This window comes from Vanacampus margaritifer, chromosome 5 (assembly GCF_051991255.1).
Source record: "Vanacampus margaritifer isolate UIUO_Vmar chromosome 5, RoL_Vmar_1.0, whole genome shotgun sequence".
NCBI lineage: Eukaryota > Metazoa > Chordata > Actinopteri > Syngnathiformes > Syngnathidae > Vanacampus > Vanacampus margaritifer.
Genome location: NC_135436.1, coordinates 17,516,337 through 17,544,115, shown reverse-complemented (window position 1 = coordinate 17,544,115; position 27,779 = coordinate 17,516,337). Strand labels below are relative to the sequence as shown.

At 41.3% G+C, this 27,779-nt stretch overlaps 2 protein-coding genes across 3 annotated transcripts; both read left to right on the top strand.

Annotated features, from left to right (window-relative positions):
• The first annotated feature begins 259 nt into the window (after window positions 1-259).
• gmps (guanine monophosphate synthase) lies at window positions 260-11,459 on the top strand. Of its 2 annotated transcripts, none has more exons than XM_077566512.1 (16): window positions 260-426; window positions 2,453-2,625; window positions 2,808-2,922; window positions 3,583-3,680; window positions 4,038-4,141; window positions 4,527-4,720; window positions 5,159-5,324; window positions 5,431-5,582; window positions 5,717-5,890; window positions 6,208-6,313; window positions 6,676-6,791; window positions 6,944-7,069; window positions 7,460-7,575; window positions 7,677-7,807; window positions 9,482-9,654; window positions 9,940-11,459. In XM_077566512.1, the coding sequence occupies exons 1-16, from the start codon at window positions 400-402 to the stop codon at window positions 10,039-10,041; spliced, it is 2,073 nt and encodes a 690-aa protein (XP_077422638.1). In that variant the 5' UTR covers window positions 260-399; the 3' UTR covers window positions 10,042-11,459. The 2 variants fall into 2 exon arrangements, with proteins under 2 accessions (XP_077422638.1, XP_077422637.1); XM_077566511.1 differs by lacking the exon at window positions 260-426 and adding an exon at window positions 441-665.
• Window positions 11,460-12,572: 1,113 nt separating this feature from the next.
• On the top strand, window positions 12,573-21,627 carry vmn2r1 (vomeronasal 2, receptor 1). The gene is made up of 14 exons (XM_077565911.1): window positions 12,573-12,681; window positions 14,465-14,756; window positions 15,315-15,557; window positions 15,629-15,820; window positions 15,894-16,019; window positions 18,000-18,184; window positions 18,303-18,423; window positions 18,602-18,829; window positions 18,921-19,044; window positions 20,075-20,235; window positions 20,301-20,496; window positions 20,603-20,835; window positions 20,992-21,191; window positions 21,272-21,627. The coding sequence occupies exons 1-14, from the start codon at window positions 12,605-12,607 to the stop codon at window positions 21,591-21,593; spliced, it is 2,700 nt and encodes an 899-aa protein (XP_077422037.1). The 5' UTR covers window positions 12,573-12,604; the 3' UTR covers window positions 21,594-21,627.
• The last annotated feature ends 6,152 nt before the right edge of the window (window positions 21,628-27,779 follow it).

Below are 27,779 nucleotides of genomic sequence, written 5' to 3'. Positions count from 1 at the left end.
CAACTGCGTGATACTAGTACTAGTAATGTTATTAGAAATGTCTACTAATTAACATTATACTAGCAAACAGTAGATAAGCCTTAAACTGAATGTTAAAGATGTCGATTAACCCCTTTCCATACAAACTCGCGCGCACGCATACAGAAGCACGCACATTTTGGCCGCAATTAAATAAGAATGAGTCCTCAGTAGGAAAGAGGAGGAGAGAGGCTGACAGTCCACTTCATAGTAAAAGTGTGGTTGTGTGTTTTGTCCAAGTCAGTCAGTGTGCTGACTGAGTGTGGCGCTAACTAGCGAGTAGCTCTCTATCTCTCTCTCGCTCTCGCTCTCTCTCTCTCCTACCGACCGAGGACAGCAAGTCGAAAGAGGAGCGCTCATTCCACCACACGGCAGTCCTCCATGGCTATGTGCAACGGAGACAGCAAGGTCGGTGGAGCCGGTAGCATGATCAGCCGCCGCCGCCGCGGTGACATAATTAGCTGTCGTGTCGTGATTTGACCCCCTTTCATTACGGCCTGTGTTGATTTGCGTGGAAAGTTGGGAAAGCGTGCTTGTTAACATAAGCCACCGGGGGGAGGAATGTGTACGGAGCCCTGTGCCTGTTGCGGCTTTACGTGAACATGTCGCTGTCGGTCGCTAACGCCGAGGGTCGTCTCTTAACTGAGGTTAAACACACACATGGATGTTTGTCAACGTTGCTTAGTTTGTTGTAACACTGCACCCTCGCCAAATCAAGTCACCGCGTGGGTTTAGCATAGCTGCGCTAACTTAGCTCAGCTCTTCCAGTGTGTGCTAACACGTTAAATGCTCATTTTTTGTTTATTTTGACCGTCCGCTAGGATGCGACACTGGTACAGTTTGTTAGCTCGAGCAGCTAAATGGATCAAATTGTACTTTTGTCATCGGGTAATGAAAAATCATAGCCTCTCTAAATTTGATGGTGGCAGTAGACGTTTGGCTAGCTAATGTATTTCGTTCGACCACTCGCTGGCACAAACTTGGAGCAATAATAACGCTTGGTCTTGACAGTTTGCTAATATCGTTTGCGGGCATGATAGAGGTAAATACCTATTCATTGCTGTAATACTATTATTAATCTGTGTATCCCTGTGCAAGTGTACCATCCCTAAACGTTATTGATGATGGTGTTTTGAGGGGCACATTCTCCTGATGTGAGCGAACCGAGCGTAGTTTAAAGTAAACCACGTGGGTTTATGTTGCCTATCTCATGTCATGTTTCATAATCGAATTGCGTGTCAATATGTTATTTATATCCTTGTATATTTATTTTAAGGTTAATCGACCCGTGTATCTAATCGGTAGTTATCTGTCAAAAACGGTTTCCCAAACATTTCCGGTTGGAGACCCAAATTAGAACTGGTCGCTCCCCGAGAAACACTTACTGAAATATATCAGCCAATGTCATAACATTAAGGCGAGCATTATTATTATTATTTTTAAATAACCCCATACACGAACAGCCGCCATTTTGAGTATATTATTATTATATTTTGAAATATTAGGGCTAATACACGTAGCAATAAGTTGTCTACTTTGTCAGAATTATGCTTATTTGTATTTAACTCTGAGTTGAAAGTGCTTCTGAGATCAATTCAACTGCATGCAAAGGAAGAACAACTATGTTATAATATATATAATAATATATGCTGGGCAATTTTTGAGGAAATTAATTTGGTGAATGTTTATCTTTTGCTCAAAATGATATAAAAAAAGGTGGTAGTAAAACATTAGTAGACATTGTGAGAGATTTTAAATCTTGACTGTTTTTGATTATTGTGGCTAAATTAAAATAATGTATTCTCATTCTTGTTAAATGCATAATTATCTCAATTTATCCATCCATTTTCTGTAACCGCTTATTCCTCACAAGGGCTGCGAAGGTGCAGGAGCCTATCCCAGCTGACATTGGGCAGTAGGCGGCGTACACTCTGAACTGGTTGCCAGCCAATCGCAGGGCACAAAGAGACGAACAACCATCCACACTCACAAACACACCAAGGGACAATTTAGACACTTCAATTAACCTGCCATGCATGTTTTCGAATTTGGGAGGAAACCGGAGTACCCGGGGAGAACATGCAAACTCCACCCAGGAAGGCCGAAGCCCGGACTCGATCTCACGTCCTCTGCACTGGGAGGCAGACGTGCTAACCAGTCATCTACCATGCTGCCCGCATAATTATCTAACTTCCATAATGTGTCATCCATTCTCTCATATGAGTTGCATGTGTTTCTCCTGATAAACAGAATAATTTCAGCACGTTTATTAAGAGCTTGTTCGTCACATGCCATTGATAAGGTCAAGCTTAACTGGGTCAAATTGCTCAAGTAAGGGTAGAAACGGATGCCATTTAAGTCAATGAGTGAGTTACTAATAATTAAGATTTTTATTTTATATCCAAATATGGGATTTTGTGACTGTGATTCTCAGCTGCCGATCAGCAGCGCGGAGCAGAATGGATCACATGAGGGAGCCGTGGCCATCCTGGATGCTGGCGCCCAGTATGGCAAGGTTATTGACAGACGTGTGCGAGAGCTGTGTGTGCGCTCAGAGATCCTCCCATTGGAGACGCCGGCCTTTGCTATTAGAGAACAAGGTTACAGGTGAATGTACAAAGTATTTTACTTCATTTTCCACACAGGATTATTTAAAGTTACAGGATTACAATAAAATACTCAAAACTGGATTTTGATTTGTGCTATCTCTTGGCAGTCTGCTTTTGGGGTTTTTATTGTAATACTGTTGCTCTGCCACTCATGTGTACTAATATATTTTTTCTTTTTAGGGCAATCATCATTTCAGGGGGCCCTGCTTCTGTTTATGCAGAGGATGCACCATGGTTTGACCCGGCTATATTCACTATAGGAAAGCCTGTCCTGGGGATTTGCTATGGAATGCAGGTACATGCGGCACAAGTTTTTAGTTAGGCTATGATATGATTTGTGATCCTCATATCCTAAAAGGCAATAGTTTGGAATTCTTTTAAGTATCATCCCCAAAAAATATTTAGGTCTTCCGGTATCACCATCATGACCAACATTGAGGATTTTGAACTTAAGTGCTGCACTAATTTAATAAGAATACTACTACTAATATTAAAAAGACTATTTAAGTATTCATATTTATTTGTGTATTGAACTTAAAGTTAAATACAACTGAACTTTACTCAGGCAGTGATTCTTCGGCGTACCACTAGAGAGAACCCGCATACCACTAGTTTGTATGCCTTGCCACACAGAGAATCACTGTCCTAAGGCATTTATTTATCCAAGGAAGGAGATGTTCCATGTATTCACTCGGGGTAGCTTCCACTTTACCATGATTTCCTGGCTGCTGTTCTGCTCTCATGACCCAGCTGGGATTTCATCATCTTGCTTCAAGGGCACATTGAGACTAACTGAGGGAGATAAAAGCATCATTACAGCTCTCTTTTCCCAGGCAGCTTGGAGGTCTAAACCATCAGATCTCTGTTCTCGAGCATATTTCTCCATACTGCATGCAGTTGTCACATCAAAATAAAATGAAGTCTTTTCACATTGTCTTCTGCGTTTCATTTCTAGATGATGAATAAAGTTTTTGGTGGCACAGTTCATAAAAAATGTGTAAGGGAGGATGGAGTGTTCAGCATTGGAGTGGACAACACCTGCTCACTTTTCAGGTAATCTTTCCTACATTTCTATTCTGTATCATGTTTTATAAACCAGTGTGTGATAGGGTAGTGCATGGGTGTCCAAACTCTTTTTTTTCATGTGCTGAATATTGTGGTGGGTGGGGGGGCATGCAAGCAAGCACCACTTTGACATTACAAACCTATAGTGTAACATGCCAAAACAAATTATACCAATATAGGTTAAAACAAACAAAAACAGCTCGGTGACGAAAGCAATACCTGGGAAATGATCAAAATCATTATCAATTCATAATTAATAGTCAATATCATTTGTTTTTGACACTTTTTCACTTTCCATTGAAGTTGACAGACAGAGTCTGTACCTGTTTGTGTTTATCTGATCAGAGGCCTTCAGAAGGAGGAGGTGGTTCTGCTCACCCATGGAGACAGTGTGGATAAAGTGGCTGATGGCTTTAAAGTGGTGGCCCAATCAGGAAACATCATTGCTGGTGAATGTGAAATGTTGATATCAGTTTCACAAATGTTTTTTTTGTTTCAAATGAAATAGACAATGTGACAAAAAAAATGCAACTATTACATTGTAGTTCAGGGATGGCGAAATCCGGTCCTCTAGGGCCGGAGTCCTGCAGGTCTTGGATATTTCCCTTCTTCCACACAGATGATACATGATCAGCTCATCAGCATAAGACGGATAATGATCCTGTTAATTGGAATCAGTTGCAGTTCGAGTAGGGAAACCTGTAAAACCCTGCAGGATTTCGGACCTCAATGACCGCAGTTTGCCATCCCTGTTGTAGTGCTTTCTGAAATACATCAGGACAGACTTCGATAACGGATTTTGCTTACAGCCTCTGCGTGTTTTTCTGTTACCAGGTATTGCTAATGAGCAGAAGAAGCTGTACGGAACTCAATTTCACCCCGAGGTCGACTTGACAGAGCGCGGCATGGACATGCTTCGCAACTTCCTCTTTGAGATTGCAGGATGCACGAGTAACTTTACTGTCCAGAACCGCCAGCAGGCCTGTATTAGTGACATCATAGAAAAAGTCGGCAAGTCCAAAGTGCTGGTGAGCATAACGTTTTTAACAAGTCATAGGTTTTTGCACTGGGATTTTCTGTTCAGAAATGTGATGGCATCAGTTGAGGCAATTAAACACTCAAATGAAACAGTTCTGTCTGAAAAGTGCCTGTCGACTTACTAAGTGCCTTTTATAAACTAGGCTTCATCTCATGGGAGTGTGCAGGAGCTAAGTGGCTCATAGCGTTTTATTTAAAAGGGTACCCTCACTATTCAGACAAGTATGTCATCACTTCAGATATATATTAAATTTACAAATTGACTATTATGCCTAATTTAGTTTTTTATTTATTTAAACCATCCATTATATTTTTGTTACATAAAATATAAGCCTTGGCTCAAAGATTCAGAAACACCGCCGTTATGGATGCTCTGATTTGGCAAAACGTGTTCATAGTAGTGACTTTGTTTATGATGATTGCTTCAGGTGCTGTTGAGCGGTGGCGTCGACTCAACTGTGTGCACGGCCCTCCTCAACAAAGCTTTGAACCAGGAGCAAGTGATTGCCGTTCACATTGACAATGGCTTCATGAGGAAGAGAGAGAGCCAGAGCGTAGAGGAGGCCCTCACCAAATTGGGCATCAAACTCAAAGGTGGGTGTGGTCTGAATGATGGAATCGTTTTGTTATGAAGCTTCATATGTCACTGTGTGGTGTTTGTATACGTTTTCCACCTTTTCACTCTGCTAAAAATGTTCAGTGGTGAATGCCTCACACACTTTCTACAATGGGACAACAACTCTTCCCATCTCGGAGGAGGACAGGACTCCTCGGAAACGCATCAGTAAGACCTTGAATATGACCACCAACCCCGAAGAGAAAAGGAAAATAATTGGGGATACATTCGTCAAGGTAGGTAAACCTCTTCATGTGTAGTCCCGTTCATCTTGACGTTGTCAATCTAAATTAGATGATGTTTTTCGACTTCTTGCTTTTGCTTTTATTAATTTGTTTGATGCTTCTATGACACTTGCGTTGATTTGCAGGTGGCAAACGAGGTGATAGGAGAGATGAATCTCAAACCGGAAGAGGTTCTCTTAGCTCAGGGTACCCTGAGACCCGATCTCATTGAAAGCGCTTCTCATCTTGCCAGTGGGAAGGCAGAGGTCATCAAAACGCACCACAATGACACCGAGCTCATCCGCAAACTCAGAGATGAGGTACTTCGGAGATAAAAAAAAAAAGAAAAAAAATGTATTGATCATTCTTTTTAACTTGTGTGTGCGTGCATGTACTGTGTGTATGACGACACAAGTGATGCAAGAGCAGTCATTACAATGGACACTTTGCCAAGTCATAACCCGTGTCCCCTTGACCCTGAGGTTAATTTTGCCAGCTAAAGAAGGTTCACACTGTTGACTGTGACATACTTTATTCTCTTTGTATTGCTCAGCCTTTTTTTTTTTAAAATAGAACTGCAAACCTAAGAATGTTTGTTTTTGTTACAATGCCGTTTGTACTTGTTTGATTCCCACAGGGAAAAGTAATCGAACCGTTGAAAGATTTCCATAAAGATGAGGTTCGAGCGCTTGGGAGAGAATTGGGCCTGCCAGAGGAGATAGTCTCGCGACACCCTTTTCCTGGTAAGTACATGCACACAACACACCTACTGTATAATAAGACTGGTGGCGTCCCCGCTTTACAACAGTCCTAACATACATTTTGAGGAACCAAGGAAGGAAACGCTTTTAGTGCCTTACTTGCATGTTTTCATTTGATTCTGATTTACAGTATGGTCTACAAGTGTTTTCCGTATAACTATTTACAATAATGTCTGTGTTGGGTAGGTTAGTGACTTGGGTACCAATTTAGGTTAAGTGACCGACATAGTAGTTGAACTTTATCATACAGGAGATTTGCATGAACAAACAATTCATAAAATGACTGAGTGACATGTTAGTTATCCTGGTTCATTCTCATTCTCTTCCCTTCACACACACTGCAGGTCCTGGCCTGTCCATCAGAGTCATTTGTGCAGAGGAGCCGTACATCTGCAAAGACTTTGCTGAAACCAACAATATCCTCAAAATTGTCACAGACTTTTCCGCTAGCGTCAAAAAGGTCAGCGTTTTGGTCCAAATAAATTTTCCAACTGTGACCGAATAACAACAAAATGGCAACAACTTCTTCTTTAAAATACAAACATGGTATATCCCATGTAAAGGTTTGAGCCCAATGATAAGTTTCAAGGATCCTCTGTCTCTCGTCTCCAGCCGCACGCCTTGCTGCAGAGAGTCAAGTCGTGCATATCAGACGAGGAAGAAGAGAAGCTCATGCAGATCACCAGCCTTCATTCACTTAATGCCTTCCTGCTGCCCATTAAAACTGTTGGCGTCCAGGTGATCACTTTCTCATTTGTTACTTTTGGACTTACCCCATAACAACTGCTCCCACCCTGTATCTGAAGGAGTGGAAATTGGGCTAAAATATTACAACTTGTTCAAAAACGTTATTGTACTGTTGTTAAAAGTGAGTTTTAGCATCACTGAAAGAACCATTCTATAGTCTGCCACTTTTATGGGCATGTTTTTGCTTTTACTTCTTGTTTTAATTTTAGCCTAAACCTCAAAAGTGTGGTGGAGACAGTAGACAAACATTGCCAGTTTTGGCTCTTCTGTCCTATTTTCTTTTACACATGGCAAGAGGTGGAGTTTTTTTTTCTACTTAAGTTAGATTTGTTCTTGTTAACTCACTAAATTAGAGATTTGTATGTATTTTTTTTCATACAGGGAGATTGCCGCTCCTACAGTTATGTGTGTGGCGTCACAAGCAAAGAAACACCTCATTGGGAATCTCTCATGTTCCTGGCAAGACTCATCCCTCGCATGTGCCATAGCATCAATAGGTAACACACAAAGCTACTGTATAGTTTTGTCTGATATTGTTTCGTGAAGTGGAGCATTCATACCCACACCACTTGTTTTTATTACTCCTCCCCCTTTCCAGAGTTGTCTATGTATTTGGGTCCCATGTGAAGGAGCCACCTATAGACATCACTCCAACTTTCCTGACCACGGGCGTTCTAGGCACCCTCAGACAGGCTGACTTTGTCGCCCATTCTATCCTCAGAGAGTCTGGTGAGTGTCTCCGGTTTAAATAGCCCCCTTGAATCTGGGAATTGTCTAATATGACATACTTGAAATGAGACAGTCAAGAGACTATTGTAAGCAGTGTAGCACATACAGTATAGTACCTATCTGAAGAATGTGTGGGGAGACACTGAAGTTGGCCTTCGAGGAGTCACGTAACTTGACTTATTGCATATTTGCGTCTACAAGGGGAATGTCTCAGCTACACAGGCAAACAAGTAACCAGTAAAAATGTTCCTCTGCCATTTGGCTTGTTATTTTGGGTCGTCATCTTACATAATAGCTGACCAGCTATGATTTCATACAGTATTTAATTGTGTATATGCTAAGGAAATTTTATTTTTATCCTGTGCCATACATAAATGTTACAAGTGCTATGTATGCCATTTCAAAAATAAAATTGGAGGCTGCAACATTTTTATTGGAAACTACTAAATTGGTAGGAGGGGCTTCTCCTGGAATGAACTTGTAGTACTTCCTACACTTTATGGTGCTCAAAGCCCTTTTCAATGTGCATATATTGTGACTTCCCCAGCCTCCAAACATGTTCTTTGGTATTTACAGTTTTTCACAGTTCGTATCACACAACACTCGATAATATGGCACAGTTGGCAAAACCCTCACTTCAAGTACCAATTGCTCAGCCCAATTTGCCACATCTAAACTCTCCCTTATATGCATTAGACTCTGACTTTCCTTCTTTTTACACTATAATGTCAATTACACATCACCTTGTTGTCAAATCTGTACACACAATGGTCAGTTGTTGCACACATACCCCAAATGAAATCTCAAAGCATCAACCCACAACACACAATTATGCAAATCTCTAAACGCCCAGGTGTGGTGAGCTTTTTTCAATCAGGAGAACTATGAGGCACTCGAGGCGATTTTTTTCCAGAGGTGCCTTGCCAGAGAAACCAAAATATGTGGTGTGGATGAGGCCCTCTGGCCTGATAGAAACAGGAGATTTTATGTGATCTAATTCCTCCTGTGAAGAGGGAGGGGGGGGGGGGGTGTTTGAGGCAAACGTGAACCCTTTGATATATATATATATATTTTTTTTTTTTACATACATTTTCTTTAGAAATGCCTGTGCACTGAAACCCTGTAAATAAAACAATGATTTGTTGCAAACTTTAAAAATATATATATTTTATGCTTGAAGTGGGCCAACACACCCATTTTCCAAGAGGAAAAATCGGTAATTCTCATGAGGCGTTGCCATTCACATTGTGTTTTGCATTTTTATAATTGGGTTTTCAATTTTGCACTTTAGTGTGCTGTGAATGCTTGGTAGTGTGCAGCAAATGCTGTCAATCAATTGACTGGTATGTGTGTGTCATTCAAGAATGTGGCTGCGTGTAGCAAATGAGAACACAAGGTTCCATTTTGTGAACAGGTAAGATATTTGATGGCAAAGAGTCTCCTTGAAAAGGGAGTGTCAGGTCTAGCATTTTGTGTGTGAGGTTTTCATGTTTGTGTGTACAATTTGAAGGAATGCGAAACTTGTGTTCCGAACTGTGGAAAAACTGTGATTAAATTCCCCTGATGTAACCCTTCTGCTTGTTTGTAGTTGCTTAGACCATTTTGATCATACTGAGAATGGCCTGAACATGTCTGTGTTACTGACTTTAAAACCGGCACTTCTTGTTCTTTCAGGATACTCCGGAAAGATCAGCCAGATGCCGATCATCCTGACCCCCTTGCACTTTGACCGTGACCCACTGCAAAAGCAGCCGTCCTGCCGACGATCTGTCGTGGTCCGCACGTTTATCACCAGCGACTTCATGACTGGCATCCCTGCCACGCCGGGGAACCAAATCCCCGAGGAGGTACGCCAAGGTTCAGGGTTCCAAACGGGGTGGAAATTAGCATAGATGTTGCGGTTAATTAGCAACTATTTGAAGGTTTATTCTTTGTAAAGCAAACAGCAATCCTCACAGGCATATACTGTATTCTCTGCTCAATGGGAATGACAACTATTGCTTGAATTTATAGTTGGACACTATTCAGCATTAATAAAAAAAAAAAAAAAACATTTTTATGTTAATGTTATTGCTGCGGGCTAATTAAAATGCATACAGTATCTGGTCTCATAACATCTCCCTCCCCCCCAGGTGGTGCTAAAGATGGTCAACGAGATCAGAAAGATCCCAGGCATCTCCAGAGTCATGTACGACTTGACCTCCAAGCCACCTGGCACCACAGAGTGGGAATAAATTAAAAAAAAAAAAAAAAAAAGATGACATGGCAGTGATAGACAGACAAACACACACATGCACATATACACACACCACACAGTGCACAACAAACAAGTTATCAGGCTGGCGAACTCGTGCCCAACCTTTCATCTCCTCCGTTTACCCCCCCTTTTTTTTTCGTCAACATTCCCATGGATGACAGACCAGGCTGTGATCTGTGCCGCTTATCCCCTTGTCTTAATAATTTTGGTGATAGGGATCGTTCATAGATAATCTATTATAATTGTCCACATTGAAAAATGAGTTTAAAAATCTTAACGGTTACCGTCTGTTGTGATTCAACCATCACAATGGAGCAACAAGATGCTGTGAACATTTTAGAATGTGAACTTGTAAGAGCAGAGAGAGCATTTGTTCATTACTCAAAGTTGCCTAACTGTAATGGGTCAGAATATGTTAATCCACTAATTTTCACCTTCTACCCGTATACTGTGCTGTAAGTACAGTTTCCTGTCTGAAGTGGAACTGAATACACAACCCAATGTGTGACCAATTAACGTTTTTTAAGCACTCTGTTTTGCCAAAAGTAGATGCTGTTGTCTTGGCGCCTCCTGGTGGTCATGACGGACAACTGTCATCCTGACTATCATGGTTAGTGTGAAGCTGTGCAGAAGGCCAAACTCGTGGGTTACATTGTATGTGCCTGCCCCCCCCCCCCCTCTCCAATGTGACCAGTTCTGGATCCTGTTATTTCCAGAATATAGTATAACACCTTCTCATTATGCTGCAATATGTATGCTTTTTAAACAATAATTACAGAACTAGTACATAATCATTTGTAAATTGTGGTTGTCTTTTGTTGCTGCTCTTGTGTTGAACAGGAGTGCGTCTTTGCACATTTGTTCCTTTTTTTTTTTTTTAACAAAGCCGTCAAGCTTTATCAATAGAACTTCACTGTGTTGTGTTTCATGCTCCATTTTAAACTTACAATGTTTTTTTATCCTATTCTGAATTGACAACAGTACTTAAATCTTGCCATCTAAATGTTACACGTGGCTCAGGTTGAACTGAGTTGGATCAGAAACGCATGGTCAAGTGGTTTGTGCCTCTGTTTAATTTTGTTAGCCTAAAGCGAATGGTTTGACAATATTTCAACTGTTTCTTTGTCTCATCTGCCTTTTAATGTATATATTTTTGTCATATGCCTCCATTGGGAAAAAGTGGCTTGATATCTTAAACATAAAATTGTAGTTTAATTAAATTGCAATATACACATTAAGTTATGCAATTGTATGTCTGAGGATTCTTTTTTTGACGTCATCTTTTTCATTCTTTCCTTAGTAATGTGCCTCAAACCAAGCCACTGCATGCAGTTTCAACAATGACTAAATTTATACAAAAACTGAGCTTTAATAAAGAACTCCATGTTGAAAATCTCTCATCTCAGCCCCTTCTTCTGTCCCTGCAGTGCGTTAACTGTCTGAAATAAACATATTTCCATCCAGAAGATATGTTCAGCAAGCAGATTCACTCAAAATGTGTGCATTCCGTTTAATTTAATTATAAGTAAGTTTTTTTTTTTAACGTTGCCATGTTTAAAGTGTTAATGTTCAAACTGCACAATGATGCAATATCTTATAATACTGTATTAAATGATAACAAAAAAAAATAGGAATAAAATCAGTAAAAAAAAATCAATTATGTTGGTCATGAATACGTTTTATTTTCGATTATACTTTGTGTAAAAAAAATTAAAAAAAAAATGTTCAAGAACCCGATTTAATCTTTAATGACTCTAACATGATTTTGGAATGTGGGAGCTAGCTCAAAGTAATCATTTGCCATGAATTAAGACAACTAAATACTGTACGTATATATTTGACCTTTTCCATTAATGCCAATAAATCCAGGTCTGTGTTACCCATAGGCCAAAAGTGTTTGTGTGTGCGTGGGGTAACAGGTGTGTCTTTTCCCCTGCTGACTGAGCGACAAGCGCAGACAAGTAGTGTCAGCCACGACAACACGGCATCAAACTCAGGGGACACTGGTTGATATTGGAACAGTATCTCGACTCTCATGTTGTGTAGAGACTTCATGTTACCACATACGGCCAATTAACTTCTGACATGGCGCCTTGTGTGTGGCTCACTTGAGTGTAGACTGAGTGATGTGTCTCTCGCTGCTAGTTGGCTACCAGTTTCATAATGCATGAAACAAAAGTATGAGAGAAAAATCTACAAGAAAAACTATTTTGATTCATTTCTTGAACTACTTTATATCATTTTACCTACTAGCTACCAGTTGAATCAAATCTGCAGCTACCACCCATCCCCTCTCCCTTGAGGACCCAAGAAACACCTGATGCCCTTCACTGCCTCCTTCTCCATCTTTCACACAGCAAAGCTCTTCTGACTCTCGTCTGCAGCGCCATAGCATGGAACCCTGCCACTTTTTACTCGGATTAATCGTCTTTTTGCACTTTTACGCCTCTGCTTCCCCAGAGGCCACGTGCAAGCTGAAGGCCAAGTTCAACCTGAATGGCTACAAGGATGTGGAGAAGAAGAAGGTCATCATTGGCGGGATGTTTCCTGTCCACAGGAGCGTTGCTTCTAGCGCTGGCAACACTTCACGACTGCCTGTGTCCTCCGGGTGTGAGGGGTGAGTTGAGTTTTATTTATTTTGATGACAGTTCAGTTTGTTTTAATAAACTGTGCGTTGGGTTGGATGATTTTTGTATTTTTTTTTTTTACCCCCTGGGCGTTATTTTATTTTGAAATGGCTTGGTCAGAACCAACAAAAAGCCAAAAAATGGTCAAATAACGCCATGGGGTTACCCAGGTCAAATAATTTTATTGTTATCATTGCTGTAACTGAAATATTCAAATTGTTTCAAGCGCTTCAGTTATTCCTGAGAAGTAACAGGGTGGCACCTCAGGGACCAATTAGCCCGAATAGCTAACATGATGATTATGCTGCGCTCAGTGGGCAGTTCAGCTGTAGTCAGAAAATATGTGAAATGCCTCACTTTCCTTTCTTTTCTTTGGTCCTTCTTCGGGTCTCCTGACGGCCTCACGACTCTGGCTAGAAGTGTTCGGTTTAGGTGAACGGTATGGGATTTTTTAAGAGGTTTTAGGTGAACTAATGAATACACACACAAAAAAAAATAAAAAATAATAATAATTTTAAAAAAAGAGCGCAATGATGATGACATGTCAAATCGGTAAAATTACCGAATGAACAATACTGAGCTCTCCAGAAAAAAAAAATATAATGCCTCAAGTGGTACGTTTTAGAATAGCAATGCTACAAGAACATAAAATCTCAACTAGCTAATCAGCATCAGATTATCAGTTTCAAGGTTTTAAATTTATTGTGTAAACATTTGTGTTTAGTTCTGGAGGAAGAACTGCACTGATACTGTATCCTAAGGGTTTTCTGGTTTGAATGAGGTACTGTCTTGTTAGAATGAGAAACATATTTTACTTGCGAGCGCTAGCTTCTTTAGCAGACTACAAGACTTCAGACGTTTTAAATGTCTCTGACACAAAATAATGGTGACTTGCAAGTGAACCTTCAATGTCCTTATGAAAAAAAAAAAAGTCCCAGGTCATAATATAACCAAACTAGCTAGCTCGTCTAACTAGTCATTTTCACTCAGAAATGCAAACTGAAATGTCGTTTTTAGGGTCTCCCATGCTAGCATGCAATCAACTACTGTCTCATCCCTCTTTTTTCTCATCCTTATTTGAAAGTTTCTCATTCGAGCCTGAAAGTCTTTCCGTCCTAATGAGAAATATATTTTAACCCTGGAGAACCCAATAACCCTTTTCTTCTTTGGAAAATTATGAATTATACATTAAATGACTGCTATAAGTTCACTGAACACCCAAATATATGTTTTTTTCAATTTTAACCTTTTTTTTAAACTAGCTCAGAGTTGCTAATTTATCAAAATATATATATAAAACATACTCCTAGGCATTCTGTAACATGATATGAAATAGGTTAACAAAAAAAACCACACAATTTTACCATCTGATGGTTTGCTGAGAAGATGGTTTTGTTTGGATTGATTTCCAGCGCAACAAAACAGCATGTTGCCAGCCATCTTGTCACCACCACTCTGGCTCATGTAAGTGCAATATTCATCCACTAGATGGCCCCATGCAGGGGTCAGAAGTGGCACTCTGGACTTTTGAAGTTAAATTTGTAAAAAAAAAAAAGAAGGTCTTTGTTATTTGAGTAGCAGAATTTATAGGGGCCAAATTTGACCCCGTGGGTTCTCCAGGGTTAAAAATAAATAAATCCCTATGTCACTTTAGGGGCTCCATAAAATAGTTTTAAAAGGTGGTGTACAAAAACTAGTGTAGTAAGTGTAGTAGCTTTAGAAGTCAACTCGACTGAAATATAACACGGACTCCATCTTCCCATCACACACTAGAATGAATTTCCGTACCTTCCGCTGGACCCGGACCATGCTGTTTGCCATCAATGAAATCAACAACATGGATGAGCTGCTTCCCAACACCGACCTGGGCTACGTCATCTATGACTCCTGCTTCACCATCTCCAAGGCCGTGGAGGGCACACTCACATATTTGACCGGCCAAGACGAGGCAGTGCCGAATTACCGCTGTGGCACGGGGGCTCCACTGGCTGCTCTCGTGGGCGCGGGGGGCTCTGACCTGTCCATCGCCACTGCCAGGATCCTGGGACTCTACCATTTTCCACAGGTAGTATGTAAAGATATGACAAGACAATGGAATACCAAATGTGAACACAATCTATTATTAGATGATTTGATTTGTTTGGATTTTGAAAAACAAACAAAAAATCCTTAGAGATAGGGTGAGAAGCTCGGTCATCCGGGAGGGACTCAGCGTCGGGCCGCTAATCCCCCACGTTGAGAGGAACCAGTTGAGGTGGCTCGGACATCTGGTTCGGATGCCACCTGGACGCCTCCCTGGGGAGGTGTTACAGGCATGTCCTACCGGCGGGAGGCCCCGGGGACGACCCAGGACACGCTGGAGAGACTATGTCTCTCGGCTGTCCTGGGAACGCCTTGGGGTCCCGTCGGATGAGCTGGCTGAAGTGGCTGGGGAGAGGGAAGTCTGGGCTTCCATGCTAAAGCTGCTGCCCCCGCGACCCGACCCCGGATAAGCGGAATTGAAGACGGACGGACGGACTAAAAATCCAGTTCCAACTAAATGCTTACATGTGACTACAAAGGTGTAGATTCCCTAAAACGTTGGTGGACTTCACAACTTCATGTTAATTCAACCATTCTTCAGGTCAGCTACTCCTCGACCTGCTCAGCCCTGAACAGCAAGTTCCAGTTCCCAACTTTCCTGAGGACCATTCCCAATGACAAACACCAGTCGGCCGCCATGGCCCAGCTGGTGCTGCACTTCGGCTGGACCTGGGTCGGAACCATCGCCGCAGACGACGATTACGGCAAGTACGGCATCAAAGACTTCAAGGAGCAGGTAGAAGAGGCCGGCGTCTGTATCTCCTTCTCCGAAACTCTGCCTAAGGTACGCATCTGTGGTTTTGTTCACATTTGGTTTATGCCATTCATCTCACGTTGTGTTTCTTGAAATCTCAGGTGAATTCCCCTGAAGACATCCAGCGGATAGTCCAAACTGTTCTTGAGTCCACGGCCAAGATCGTAATCGTCTTTTCATCAGACGTAGACCTCAGTCCTCTGGTGCTTGAGCTGATCCGGCAAAATGTGAGCAACCGCACTTGGATCGCCAGTGAGGCCTGGGTCACTTCAGCTCTCATCAACCAACCCGGAGTAAGGGTTTACAGTATATTTGCCAAAGCACCTGTCACTCAGTATTGACACGAGATTGACTACGTGTGCCCAGGTGAGCTCTGTGCTGGGCGGCACCATCGGCTTTGGGGTGAAGAGGGCCGACATTCCTGGTCTTCAGCGACATTTACTTGATCTGGACCCTTATGCCGACGCTCTCACTGAGGAATTTTGGGAGTCGGTTAGTGTGGTAGAGTTACTGGGTTAAGGGTCAATCTGAGACAAAGGTGTGAAACAATGAATTTTGTCACTGCACTTACTTTTTTAGCTATCTGTACTTGGAGTATTAACTTTTCTGGGTTACTTTTACTTCCCACATTTGGAGCACACACAGTGTAGCAGTTTTCAACAAACGCAACATCTCATTGGTCCATCAATTGTATCATTATAGTTTGTAGTGATGACAAGAGAGATACACATTCTTTTAATCTGAGGGTCCAGGGTTCAAGTCCCTGTTCAGGCAGTATTATTTAAATTTATTCAAACCCAAAAACGTGTAAATGTGTAATACTTTGTCCTTTACTCCCAATAATGTCATTTCATACGTTTTTTTTGTTTTGTTTTTCATGATAAAGCATACAGAAAGAAGGCTTTGGTACAGCTTCTGACATGAAGAGGTGTCTTAAAGCAATTGTAGTTATTACCTAAAAACGGCCAGCAGGTGGCAGCAGATTATAAGAGATCAGCCATGTTGCAACAAGCTCTTTTTTCCCCAGTGTTTTCAACAGGAATGTGAATAATGAAGAACATTCTAATTGCTACTTTTTTCCTGGTGAAAGAAGAGACTCTAATGTTTCTTTTCGTAGTTTCCATGTTTTTGTAGCAATAGAACATAATATTCTGTGGGACTTACAAAATCAGTCAAAATCCAGTAAAACAGCCAGGAGCGAAGGTGGTTGCTTCAGTGAAAATGGCTGGGAGTGAATGAGTTGAAGTGGTGAAACAAAGTCGTAAACATTTCTTGACAATAATATGTTGTATCGTATGTGACCTCACCAGTCTAAATATTACATTTGTGGAATATGAGTTATACAGCAAAATCCAGCCATTTGTATCCATCACAAGGGGTGGCCATTTTGCCACTTGCTGTCAATGACATCACAGTTTCTCAGGGCTCTGGCAATAACCACTCAGCTGTTTTCTGAAGCTGAGTTGAGATTGGTTGTTACCTGAGACCTGAGCAACTGTGATGTCATCGTCACGAGACAGTAAGTGGCAAAATGGCCGCCTTCTGATATTGATAAAAACTGCTGGATTTTGCTGCTTAGCTCATATTAACCAGAATACCATATTTAGACTAGTGGGGCTGCATAAAACATATTTTTGTCTATAATTTTTTGGGGGGGTTGATTTCCCCTTTAAAGCAACACTAAGGAACTTTTAGTTAATTATGGCGGGACCATATGGACAAAAGCGGTAATGTTTGGTCTGAAGGAAGACCACATTTGCCATGAGGACAAGTGCACTGTGTTGTTTTTTTGATCTCACACACAGTCAAATTGACTTTTTTTCTCCAGACTTCAGTCTTTGTAACGAATGGGAAAAGCAGTCAGCACATTTGTAGTTTTTTATGTGGCAGTGTTCCTACCATCCTCCTCAAAGTTGCTTAGTGCCAGTAAAAATGATACAGACCCCGTAAGGCCAAGGCAAAGGTATCATTTAACTGGTTTTAAGGCGATGTTTCATCAAAAGAGTTATGAAAATATTTTATTAAGGTTGAAAAGTTCCTTAGTGCTACTTTAACAAGAAAAAAATCAAATCAAATCAAGAGACTTTTTAAAATTTGACACCAAATATGATTTTTGTCAACAACCCTGCAAGATTATGTCTACTTTCTACGCCTTACTTTGACAAAATAGTTACTTTTTCATCTTCCATGGATTATGACGCAATTTACAAAAAGGTGTAGATAGAGAGAGGTAAAATCAACCATGGTTGATTTTTTTTTTTTAATTGATTGATATCTTGAGGACTTAAAAAGGACACTAACGTGGAGTGTAAACCCAGGCAGTATTAACAAAAATGACACAATAGATTCATATTCCCCATCCAAGATTCCTGATGAATACGTAAAAGCAACAATCTTAAGTAAGTACACATTGTGAAAAAAAAAGAACGCATTCTGATTATTATTATTATTGTTATTATGTGTGTCTTACAGCTGTTCAACTGCACGTTGGACTATGGTAAAGCTCTAAGAAAGGCCAACGAGAGGGCGCAGGCGTTCAATGGGACAATGTCCAAAGCAGCAGGGGTTGTTCCTAGTGGTTTGTGTACCGGCAGTGAGTCCTTGGCTCAGCTCAACAACACTTACTCTGACATCTCTCAGCTGCGAATCACCTACAGGTCACTTCACACTCCGCTACTAGCACTAAACACCTGATGGTTGAATCTGGAAAAATGTCGATTTCAGCCGTTGTTTTTCTTTGTTGTCATCATGATTGACTGCAATGTCTTGCCACAGCGTGTACAAAGCAGTGTACGCCGTTGCCCATGCTTTGCACAATCTGGAGCACTGCGAGCCGGGAAAGGGACCGTTTATTGGGATCGGCTGCGCTGACATCGCCAAGTTTGAACCATGGCAGGTACGTGTGTTGTCAAATCGATCAAGTCGTGTCCCTGAAGCCCTGACAGTTTTTTTTTTGTTATAGGATCAATGTTATTTGAAAATTAGTGACCTTATTTTGTTACCAGGTATTAACTTTTATTGCACAGCATACCTGATGGCATACCCATTGATTGGGATCTGACACTTGCTTGTAGCTGATGTACTACCTGAAGAACGTGCGCTTCAACGTGCCGCACACGGACGAGGAGGTCTACTTCACCGATGGGGATGTGGATGGCTTTTACGACATCATCAACTGGGGAGTTGACAGTAACGGGGAAATATTTTACCTAACGGTGGGGCATTACAATGGTTCCGCCGATCCAGAGGAGAGGATGACCATCAGGAATGATTCCATTGTCTGGAACAATGAAGTATTGGAGGTCAGTAGCACATTGTTCAAATTCGCCACGTTTAAATGATTTCAAAGTGGCAGGCTAGGAAATTTCACGGAAGTGCATCTGTGCTCTTCAGCCTCCTCGGTCAGTGTGCAGTGAGAACTGCAAGCCTGGGACCAGGAAAGGAATCCGCCAGGGAGAACCGGTCTGCTGCTTTGACTGCATCCCGTGTGCGGATGGCGAGATTAGCAACATGTCGAGTTCGTATACCACTTCTTTCTTCTAAAAATACAAAATACAGTGGATATATTAAAACAAAATCTGCGCGCATCTGTTCAAATGCCAGGTTCTTGTGAAAAAAATAAAAATAAATGACACCAAGATAAATAATTTAAATTTTTTTCCACCACTGATGTAATCTATAATCTTTCCAACTCAATAAAAAAATGAGAGTGGAAGTAAAAGTAACTTTTTTTTAACCACTTCAGACCCATAGATGATTGCAGTGGACATGACATATTTGCGTGTTTAAACCAATAAAAACGCATAATTTGGATGATGTCAACACTTCTGGATCATGATTGACTCCTAGCTAACGAATCACAATCACAAGTTGATTTGCATGATGTTTATGTTAAAAATGTTACATATAAATTTGATAAGTTTACAACACGTAACAGCCATACTATCCTGGCGTCCACTATAACACATAAAAATATGAAATAACCCCCCCCCCCAAAAAAAAAAAAAAAATCCTAATGTTTTCTTATGTAGGAAAAGAGTCAAAATTGGTAAAAAATAAAATAAAAAATAACTAAAAAAACAATTTGCCCATCCGAAAAAATGCGGGTCTAGAAGGGGTTAATATCACTTGAAGAGGGGTATGTAGGCCTATAGTTTTCATATCCCCCATCATGGGGATCGTATAACAGAAATATTAATCAATCTTACGTTACAATGGACCCACTCACTCCCACAACGGCGCATGAAAATATGGTCCTATGTGTGGTGATTTGAACTCAGTGGTGTTTTTTGTAATGATGGGAAAATGAAGCTTCATGAAGCACTTGTGATATATTTTTTTTACTCCTCTAGATGGTGGAGTTGGTTTAAAGATAAAGGCTAGTGCAATGGAACATGGTTACATTCCCACTGCATCATTAAACCTAAAGTGCCATCGAGAGGAGTAAAGTGCTTCATGAAGCTTCATTTGCCCATAGTTTTTTTGTTAGATAAATGCATATTTTTTTCAAAACCTTTGCAGTATCTCCTTGCTGTTGTCATTGATAGACGCCCGTGAGTGTGTTCTGTGCAGCGGTGATCACTGGTCCAATGACGCTCACGACGCCTGCGTGCCAAAGATCATCGAGTTCCTGGCCTTTGGAGAACCGCTTGGGATCACTCTCATCGTCATCTCTGCCTTTGGAGCCCTCGTCACCATTGCTGTAGCGGTGAGAATACGCAAGAAAGCCTCCCATGACTGCGGAGCGTCAGTAAAAGTGCTGCCGATTTGTAGGTGGTGTTTGTTGTACATGTGGGAACTCCTTTGGTGAAGGCCAACGATGCTCTGCTGAGCTTCTCGCTGCTCTTCTCGCTGATGGTGACCTTCCTCTGCTCCATTGTCTTTCTGGGAGAGCCTCAGCATTGGAGCTGCATGACCAGCCAAGTAGCTCTGGCTCTGGGCTTTGCACTGTGCCTTTCCTCCCTTATGGGTAAGGCAGGAGAAAATGTGCGTGTGTGAAGTCTTAGAGCCAACACCAGCACTGTTCTCTGTTTGATAGATTATCTGTACTCTAATACCTCTATCGTTCTACCCAGGCAAGGCAGCGTTGCTGATGCTGAGAGCGCAGGCTATGAAAGCGGCCCGTGCCAAAGCCAAGGCTGCTGCCAAAGCTGCCAAAGCTGCAGCTGAAGCAGCAGCCAACAGCGGCGGCCCTGATGTCATCGCAACCAACACAACAAACCTGGCTGACATCGCCGCTCGTGTCAAGCCTGATAGCCTCACATTTGCCCACCAGAGGGCGATAGCTGCCGTGGCAACCTTGATTCAGGTCAAGAACAAAAGCTTCATCCCAGTTTTTCTCAGAATGTGAATTATTTTGATCATACTCATCAGGATTTTTGCCATCTTGGCTTCCAACATTGGCCTAGCCTGGGTTCGATTGCAAAATATTTAATTCTGCAATTTTGACCAACTTTCCATTCAGGCTTTAGCTTGTACCGTGTGGCTCATCATCCTGCCGCCCTATCCCATGAAGAACACTTCAGCTCAGAATATAAAGATCATTTTGGAGTGCAACGAAGGTTCTGTGGTCTTCATCTGTTGTATCTTTGCCTACGATATCCTACTGGCTCTGCTGGCCTTCATCTTTGCTTTTCTGGCTCGAAAACTGGAAGACCACTTCAGGTGAGAGAGCAGGAAACGCTCAGGTAAACCAGCATAACGGTCATAACAGTTGCATGCATTTGTCCGATGCTGTGTTCCAGCGAAGCCAAGTGTGTGACCTTCGGCATGCTGGTTTTCTTCATCGTGTGGATCTCCTTCGTCCCAGCCTACCTCAGCACACGAGGCAAATTCATGGTGGCCGTCCAGATTTTTGCCATCTTGGCGTCCAGCTTTGGCCTGCTCACATGCATCTTCTTGCCAAAGTGCTATATTCTACTGCTCAAACCCGAGCACAACACTGAGGAGATGATGAGACCCCATGACAAGACACGTGATGGAACCTCAACTGGGACCTCGGCGTCACTCGCTACCTCCGCCACTGAGGTTAACTCTACAATCGCATCAACCGCTATTGATGATTAGGTGACAGCTAGTAGCATGTAGCTAGACAGGGTGAGATTAGATTGTATGTTACATAATATACTGTAATGTCACAGTCATTAATTAATCAAATGAAATGAACACCAATAATGCACTTGGCCAATGGAAGCAAATGAGGTCTAAGACTTTTGTCCATATAATTATTTGAAAATGCATTTAAGTTTTTAACCAATTATTACACTAGGGTTATCAATGATACATTTTTAAATGTACACATGGCCTACGAGGATTATACTCTTAAAAATATTACATAATGCTCACGTGTTCATGTTATTCTTACCCATTGTTTTTCACTATGTGTCACTTCTACACTACATTAGTGCATTTTCACGTCTTCATGAGCACCTACCTTTCCAGGAACCTGCGAAGCTGTGAATGTGTCCAATCAAAGTTTAGTGAGCACGATATTAAATTCGGCTGGTGACAGAGCGCTGAAGGAATGTGTTTAGAATTTACTGCTCGCTGACAAGCTGGGGCAGCTGCTAAATCACGTTAAAAGGTGCGCATATACACCACCATGGGTGTGCCACATTACTGTATAATACAATTGCAGCGCCTACCCTATGAAAACCCATTCCCGCCAGATGTTTTTTTTTTTTATTTTAAAGGTGTGTTTTTTCCCCCTTCACTGTCAGAGGCCCGTTTCTGCCAGTGGGAACGCCCCCCCTACAATTGAAATTTTCATGGCAAAAATATATTTTTTTTCGAATACCGGTTGACATCATTAGGCTTGCATATGAGCTGCAACTTATTGCAGCTAACATCGGGTGAGAGGAAGGAAAGTATACCCTGGACTGGTCAGCATGTCAATCAGAGGTCACATATTGTATAATAAAGATAGTCAACCATTCAATTCATATTCAATTTAGTCTTCATTTAACTATAGTTTTCAACATCTAACATTGATGTTTTTGATTGTGGGATGAAGCCAGAGTCCTCCTTAATATTAGACATCAGCTGCTCTAGCTTTCTCAAGAAGAAAATACTCGCTAGGACCTAGCATTTTCTTCTTCCAAGATGCTAGCAAGAGCCTAGCATTTTCTTCTTCCAAAATGCTAGCTAAGACCTAGCATTTCTTCTTCCAAAATGCTAGCTAGTGAAGAGGGTCTTCTGCCCACATTTAGTCATAACTGTTTTAATTTATTTATTTCCTCAGTAGAACTTTTATCTGTGGATGTGTCTTTGTGAGTGATGTCACAATTTCTGCTCGTGCCGGCTTGTATGGGATGCCTCCTATTTCCACAACAATAGACCATTTGTCTGTGGTTGAAGTCAATGTGTATTGAATGATGTCTGTAAAAGTCTTATCTCACGTCTGGTGAACTCCGGGTGGGCTGTTTCCTGGGGGCTTGGGGGTTTTGTGGTACCGCCCTTCAAGATAGTATAAGAATGTTGTGAGTCCGCTGTAACTTCGCACTAATGAGAGGCTGCAGCAATTGTCTGGATCTCATTTGTGCCCGGAATATTCTGTAGAAATAAAAGCTTCGAAGTGACTGTTCATCGATCTCCAGCCTGCTTTCGGATAACCAACATTCTCACTACCCGAAAGAAAATGTACACGCCAAGAAAAGATTCTTTCTTCAACACTAGGATGTAGCATTTTCTTCTTCCGAAATGCTAGCAAGCACCTAGTATTTTCTTCTACCAAAATACTAGCTAGGATGTAGCATTTTCTTCTTCTAAGATGCTAGTAAGGGCCTAGCATTTTCTTCTTCTATAATGCTAGCTAGGACCTAGCATTTCTGATTTCTGAAAGTGGACAGCATGGGGCACGTGGCCAGAACACCTGCCATCAGAGTCAATGGTTCTCAGCTCGAATCTCGACTGAGACCTTTCTGTGTGGAGTTCGCACAGTATGCTTGCCAATAGTGCTGACTGGTGATACAGTTGTGCTCATATGTTAACATACCCCTAGGGTATGTAATAATGTAAACTTGAGCGCAACTATACATATTCATATTACCAAAGAGTGGACAATGTCTCTCAAAATATTGCATGCATGTCCAGTAGGGTTCAACACTATTGACTGTGAAGGTCAAAACAACTGATTTGCATGTTTCATTGTGATGTTGTGCGGTGAACTTTCACACCTTGCTTGGATTCATCTAAATTTGTTCCTCCGCTCGTTTATTCAAGTTACAGATAGAGATGAGGTTTACAAGAAATTATCCTCACCTGTTCGCAGTGCTCAAGCACACTAAACACAATCAAGGGATCATTGTGAGCGTGGTCACATAGAACGCAGTGCAGTGGCGTGTTGTAACGCTTCATTTATACTGTCTTCTCCATGGCTCAGCAGTGTAAAGAATCTTTTGAGCCGTGGATTAGTTAGTGTGTGCAAGTGTGTGTGTGGTTGGGAAATAACATATAATAAGTGGCACAATGGGTGCTCGTACATATTTTTTTATGAAACCAATAAATCTACAAAAAATGCTTATCAAACTAAAATGTATTTTTTTTTTAGGAAAACAGAGATTTGCTCCCCCCAAAATCAAAAATTGTTAAAAAAAAAAAGTATAGTATAATTATTAGAAAAAATATATTTTTTTTTCAAAAATACGCGGATAAGTTAATTAGTGGGTGTGGAGCTTGCGAGTATTCGGGAGTACACTGTAGTAGAGGAAACATGTTTAAAAAAATGAATAAATAAAAAACTCGTCCCCACTAAATCAGGCTTCAAGTTGGCATACGAAAATAGCAAATGTATCCTTGAAGGTTTTCTTCACTATTATATAATGGCAATTGGCTTTTAAAAGAACAGCTCCTTGTAAGAGGATGTGTGTAAAAGAGGAGTAACACTCTAGGCTACAACTTCTTGCAACAATGGAGCTGCATGCGCAGCTGCTGAATTTTGGCACCAACACATGTGTGTGTCGAATTGTTTTAACTAAGAGGAAGGGAATGCAAAATTTTCTTTGTAACAATATTTTGTATGTAACCCGCTAGTCTAACTGCTGCTCATAGTGTGAGCTATAGCGACGCTTTTGAAAGTTTTAGCTTGTTTTGATTCAAATTCTTTGGGGTGAACTTTGTCTTTTCGGACTTACATTTCTGGTATCATTTTGTTCTTCTTTATCTTGAACAACTATGACAGGAATATCAAATCAAACCAATTTGGATAAGGGATTCGCTGATGTCGTTCATGAAGTTAGGAAGGATTAGGCATTTCCAGGTTTTCCAAAAGATGACACTGCTTTCAGTAACATGTTGGTTCCCTTCAACTGGACATTGCCCATTCTGTATAGGAACTCCTCTTAAATCTAACCACCATTTTTAGTACATCGGCGAGACAACGCCCAAGTCATGCTAGTGGACACATGTCGAGTGGACAAACAAACATTCACCCACATTCACACCTTCACGGTTTCAAGTCTTCAATGAACCTACGTGCATGTTTTTGCATTTTCTTCTTCCAAGAGGCTAGCAAGGTCCTTGCATTTTCTTCTTCCAAAATGCTAGCTAAGACCTAGCCTTTCTTCTTCAAAATGCTAGCTAGGATGTAGCATTTTCTTCTTTTAAAATGCTAGCAAGCACCTAGTATTTTCTTCTACCAAAATGCTAGCTAGGATGTAGCATTTTCTTTTTCCAAGATGCTAGTAAGGGCCTAGCATTTTCTTCTTCCAAAATGCTAGCTAAGACCTAGCATTTTTTCTTCCAAAATGCTAGCTAGGATGTAGCATTTTCTTCTTCCAAGATGCTGGTAAGGGCCTAGCCTAAGAAGATCAGCCTAAGAAGATCATTGCAAGGCTGGGGTGGAACATCGCTCACAGGTTGACTCCTCTTCTTACAAGTTAAATACAGGTTAGTGCTATTTCATAGTATTTTTCCACATAGAAATCATTGGACAAGCGTTCCAAGTTACTAGACCTTGATAAAGGAAAAAAATTGGAGTTCCTCACACCAGCCCAGAGTCTTATGACAGGAGGAATGGTGTTTAAAGCCCGAGACCTCAAAGACCACTGGAAGGTGTGTAAATATAGAGTTGCCATTGGAAAAACAATCAAACTTGCCAGTGCACACGTAGTAAGTGTCAACATCCATACACAAGTGCAGTCATCATTTGTCGCTCCACTTTGCTCATATTGTGTGTCCTTTCACGAACTTCAATTACTGTAAAACTTGTGGCTGTTAAAACACTTGACTGTCTGCGTTTACACTTATCCTAGTGCAAGAGTGTGTTTATGGATGTGTGTATTGTCGACACCCTGGCATGTTTGTCTCCCTCCTTTTAGGCCAGCGCAGAGTAGTGACGAGACAAGGAAACCCAGATCCTGTTTCAGGGTGGATGAGGCTATAAGAGGCCGTGGTGCACTCGGCAGTAACATACAAAGCGGAGAATAAGAAGGCGAACGTGCGAAACAAATCCCAGGAACTTTTCAGTCTGGGGACGTCGGAGGATGGTGAAAGAGTAGGCAAGGTTGGTGAAGTGGCAAATCCAATCAAAATCTGTCTTTGAGTGGTCCAATTAGGCACCACCTGGAGTCATGTTAGCCGCCCGGAGCAGCGGAGGGGGGGTCGGGGCACACCAGCCTCCCCCAGTACATCGGGAACACTCTGTGAGCTCCGCCGGTGGGACGAAAGGTCACGGCCAAGGTAACTCCACCGAGGTCAGGTGCAACGCCTGCTCCGGAAGACAGGGGGCGCTTCATCAAAACAGAGCGGCGGTGCTCAGAGACATGGAGAGTAATTGGTACCTGAAAATGTTTGGACTGGGCAAAGAGGAAACGGTCACCCATAAGACGGGAATGCCCTACAGGTGAGTCCCTACTGAAAAAAAAATATTTTTGGGTGAAACATGTTATACATTCAATTTGTGTGTGTGTATGTGTGTGCAGGTTCATGTCAGCAAAAAAAAAGCTTTTGTCTTCTCCCATCTTGACTATTGCAAAACTCTCTTCACCTCTCTCAAGAAAACTTCATAAGATTGTCTCTAACTAGCTCACGATTCCCTCATTACACTTTAGAAACAGTTGGGTCAAAAGTAACCCAATTACGGATAAAAAATGGAAAGATCCACTTTATGGGTCAATTTGACCCAACTTTGTGTCAAGAAACTGATCTTTTAGTGTAAAACAACTCATAAATATTGGTCAGATCCTTTACTCGGGTCAAAAAATTGGGTCATTTTGTACAAAACAACCCAAAAAGTTGGGTCAAATTGACCCTAGTAGAGGATCGGTCCATTTTTGACCCATATTTGGGTTATTTTTTACTTTATTTTTTAACTGTTTTTAGAGTTCAGTTTTATTTTGTAGGTCTCATATTTCTCCCATTGTCGTCCTCACGCTGGTCCTCTATTCATTTTTGGGTCCAGAACAAAATTTCACTTCTTCTTCAAAGGCTCACTGGTCAGGCTCCTCCATTCTTGGTGGATTTTGTGTTATTTCCTTTTCCTGTAGAAACTGTAGTCTGCTACCAGCCTTTTACGTACTGTGAAAAGCTAAGGTTGATACTCCCAAATGTGGAACGCGCTTCAATTTGAGCTAAAAGCTGACTCTTCTGTGGACACTCGTAAAAAAGCAGTTAAAGATACATTTGTATAGGCTTGATTGTCTCACAAAAATTTACTTACTTCACCTGTGAAAAACAAAATGCTCCCGCTGGGCATACAGAAAAAACAAAGAAGAAAGAGTACTAGTAGAAGTGTAAGAAGAAGAAGCTAGGTGAACAAGCTTCATCTAGTAACTGTATTTTGTGGTTGCAAACTCTTCTCATGGCCATTTTTTATTGAGATGTTACTCTATTTGTGTCTGGCAACAGCACAAGCTTCAGTTCTTTTTCAAATTGGCTATCGTGTTCCGTTTCACTTCATAATCAGTCTGTAGCTCAGCCAAACTTGGTGCTGACCACACGCAGAAGGATTTGAGTTCATTGCAAATGTAGAACACATTTAACAGCTACAATTGTTGACTAGTACTGTTTTTTGAGCAAACTAAACAAAACGGACAGAAAATCAAAACAAACACCACAGGATGCATCCAATGAATTTTTGGGTCACAAATCCAAAGTGTCACATCAAGTTTTTGAGCTATAGGATCGTCGTTTTCTTATAAAGTATGACATAAATGTGTATATATGTTAATAAAACACTAAGAATAGTTAAAAGCTTTGAATATACCCCCTCCCAGAAAAAAAAAAAATCCATTATAAAACGAAATATAACTTAAA

What these genes read in the sequence shown, in the direction of transcription:
- vmn2r1 (XM_077565911.1), top strand. Translation starts at nt 12,605, where the DNA reads ATGTTTCCTGTCCACAGGAGCGTTGCTTCTAGCGCTGGCAACACTTCA. An exon ending in CGAGATTAGCAACATGTCGA is followed by an intron (nt 19,045 to 20,074) that starts GTTCGTATACCA and finishes TGTCATTGATAG; the next exon opens with ACGCCCGTGAGTGTGTTCTG. An exon ending in TCGTCACCATTGCTGTAGCG is followed by an intron (nt 20,236 to 20,300) that starts GTGAGAATACGC and finishes GCCGATTTGTAG; the next exon opens with GTGGTGTTTGTTGTACATGT.
- gmps (XM_077566511.1), top strand. Translation starts at nt 621, where the DNA reads ATGTCGCTGTCGGTCGCTAACGCCGAGGGTCGTCTCTTAACTGAG. An exon ending in AGGGTCGTCTCTTAACTGAG is followed by an intron (nt 666 to 2,452) that starts GTTAAACACACA and finishes TGTGATTCTCAG; the next exon opens with CTGCCGATCAGCAGCGCGGA. An exon ending in ATGTGCCATAGCATCAATAG is followed by an intron (nt 7,576 to 7,676) that starts GTAACACACAAA and finishes CCCCCTTTCCAG; the next exon opens with AGTTGTCTATGTATTTGGGT.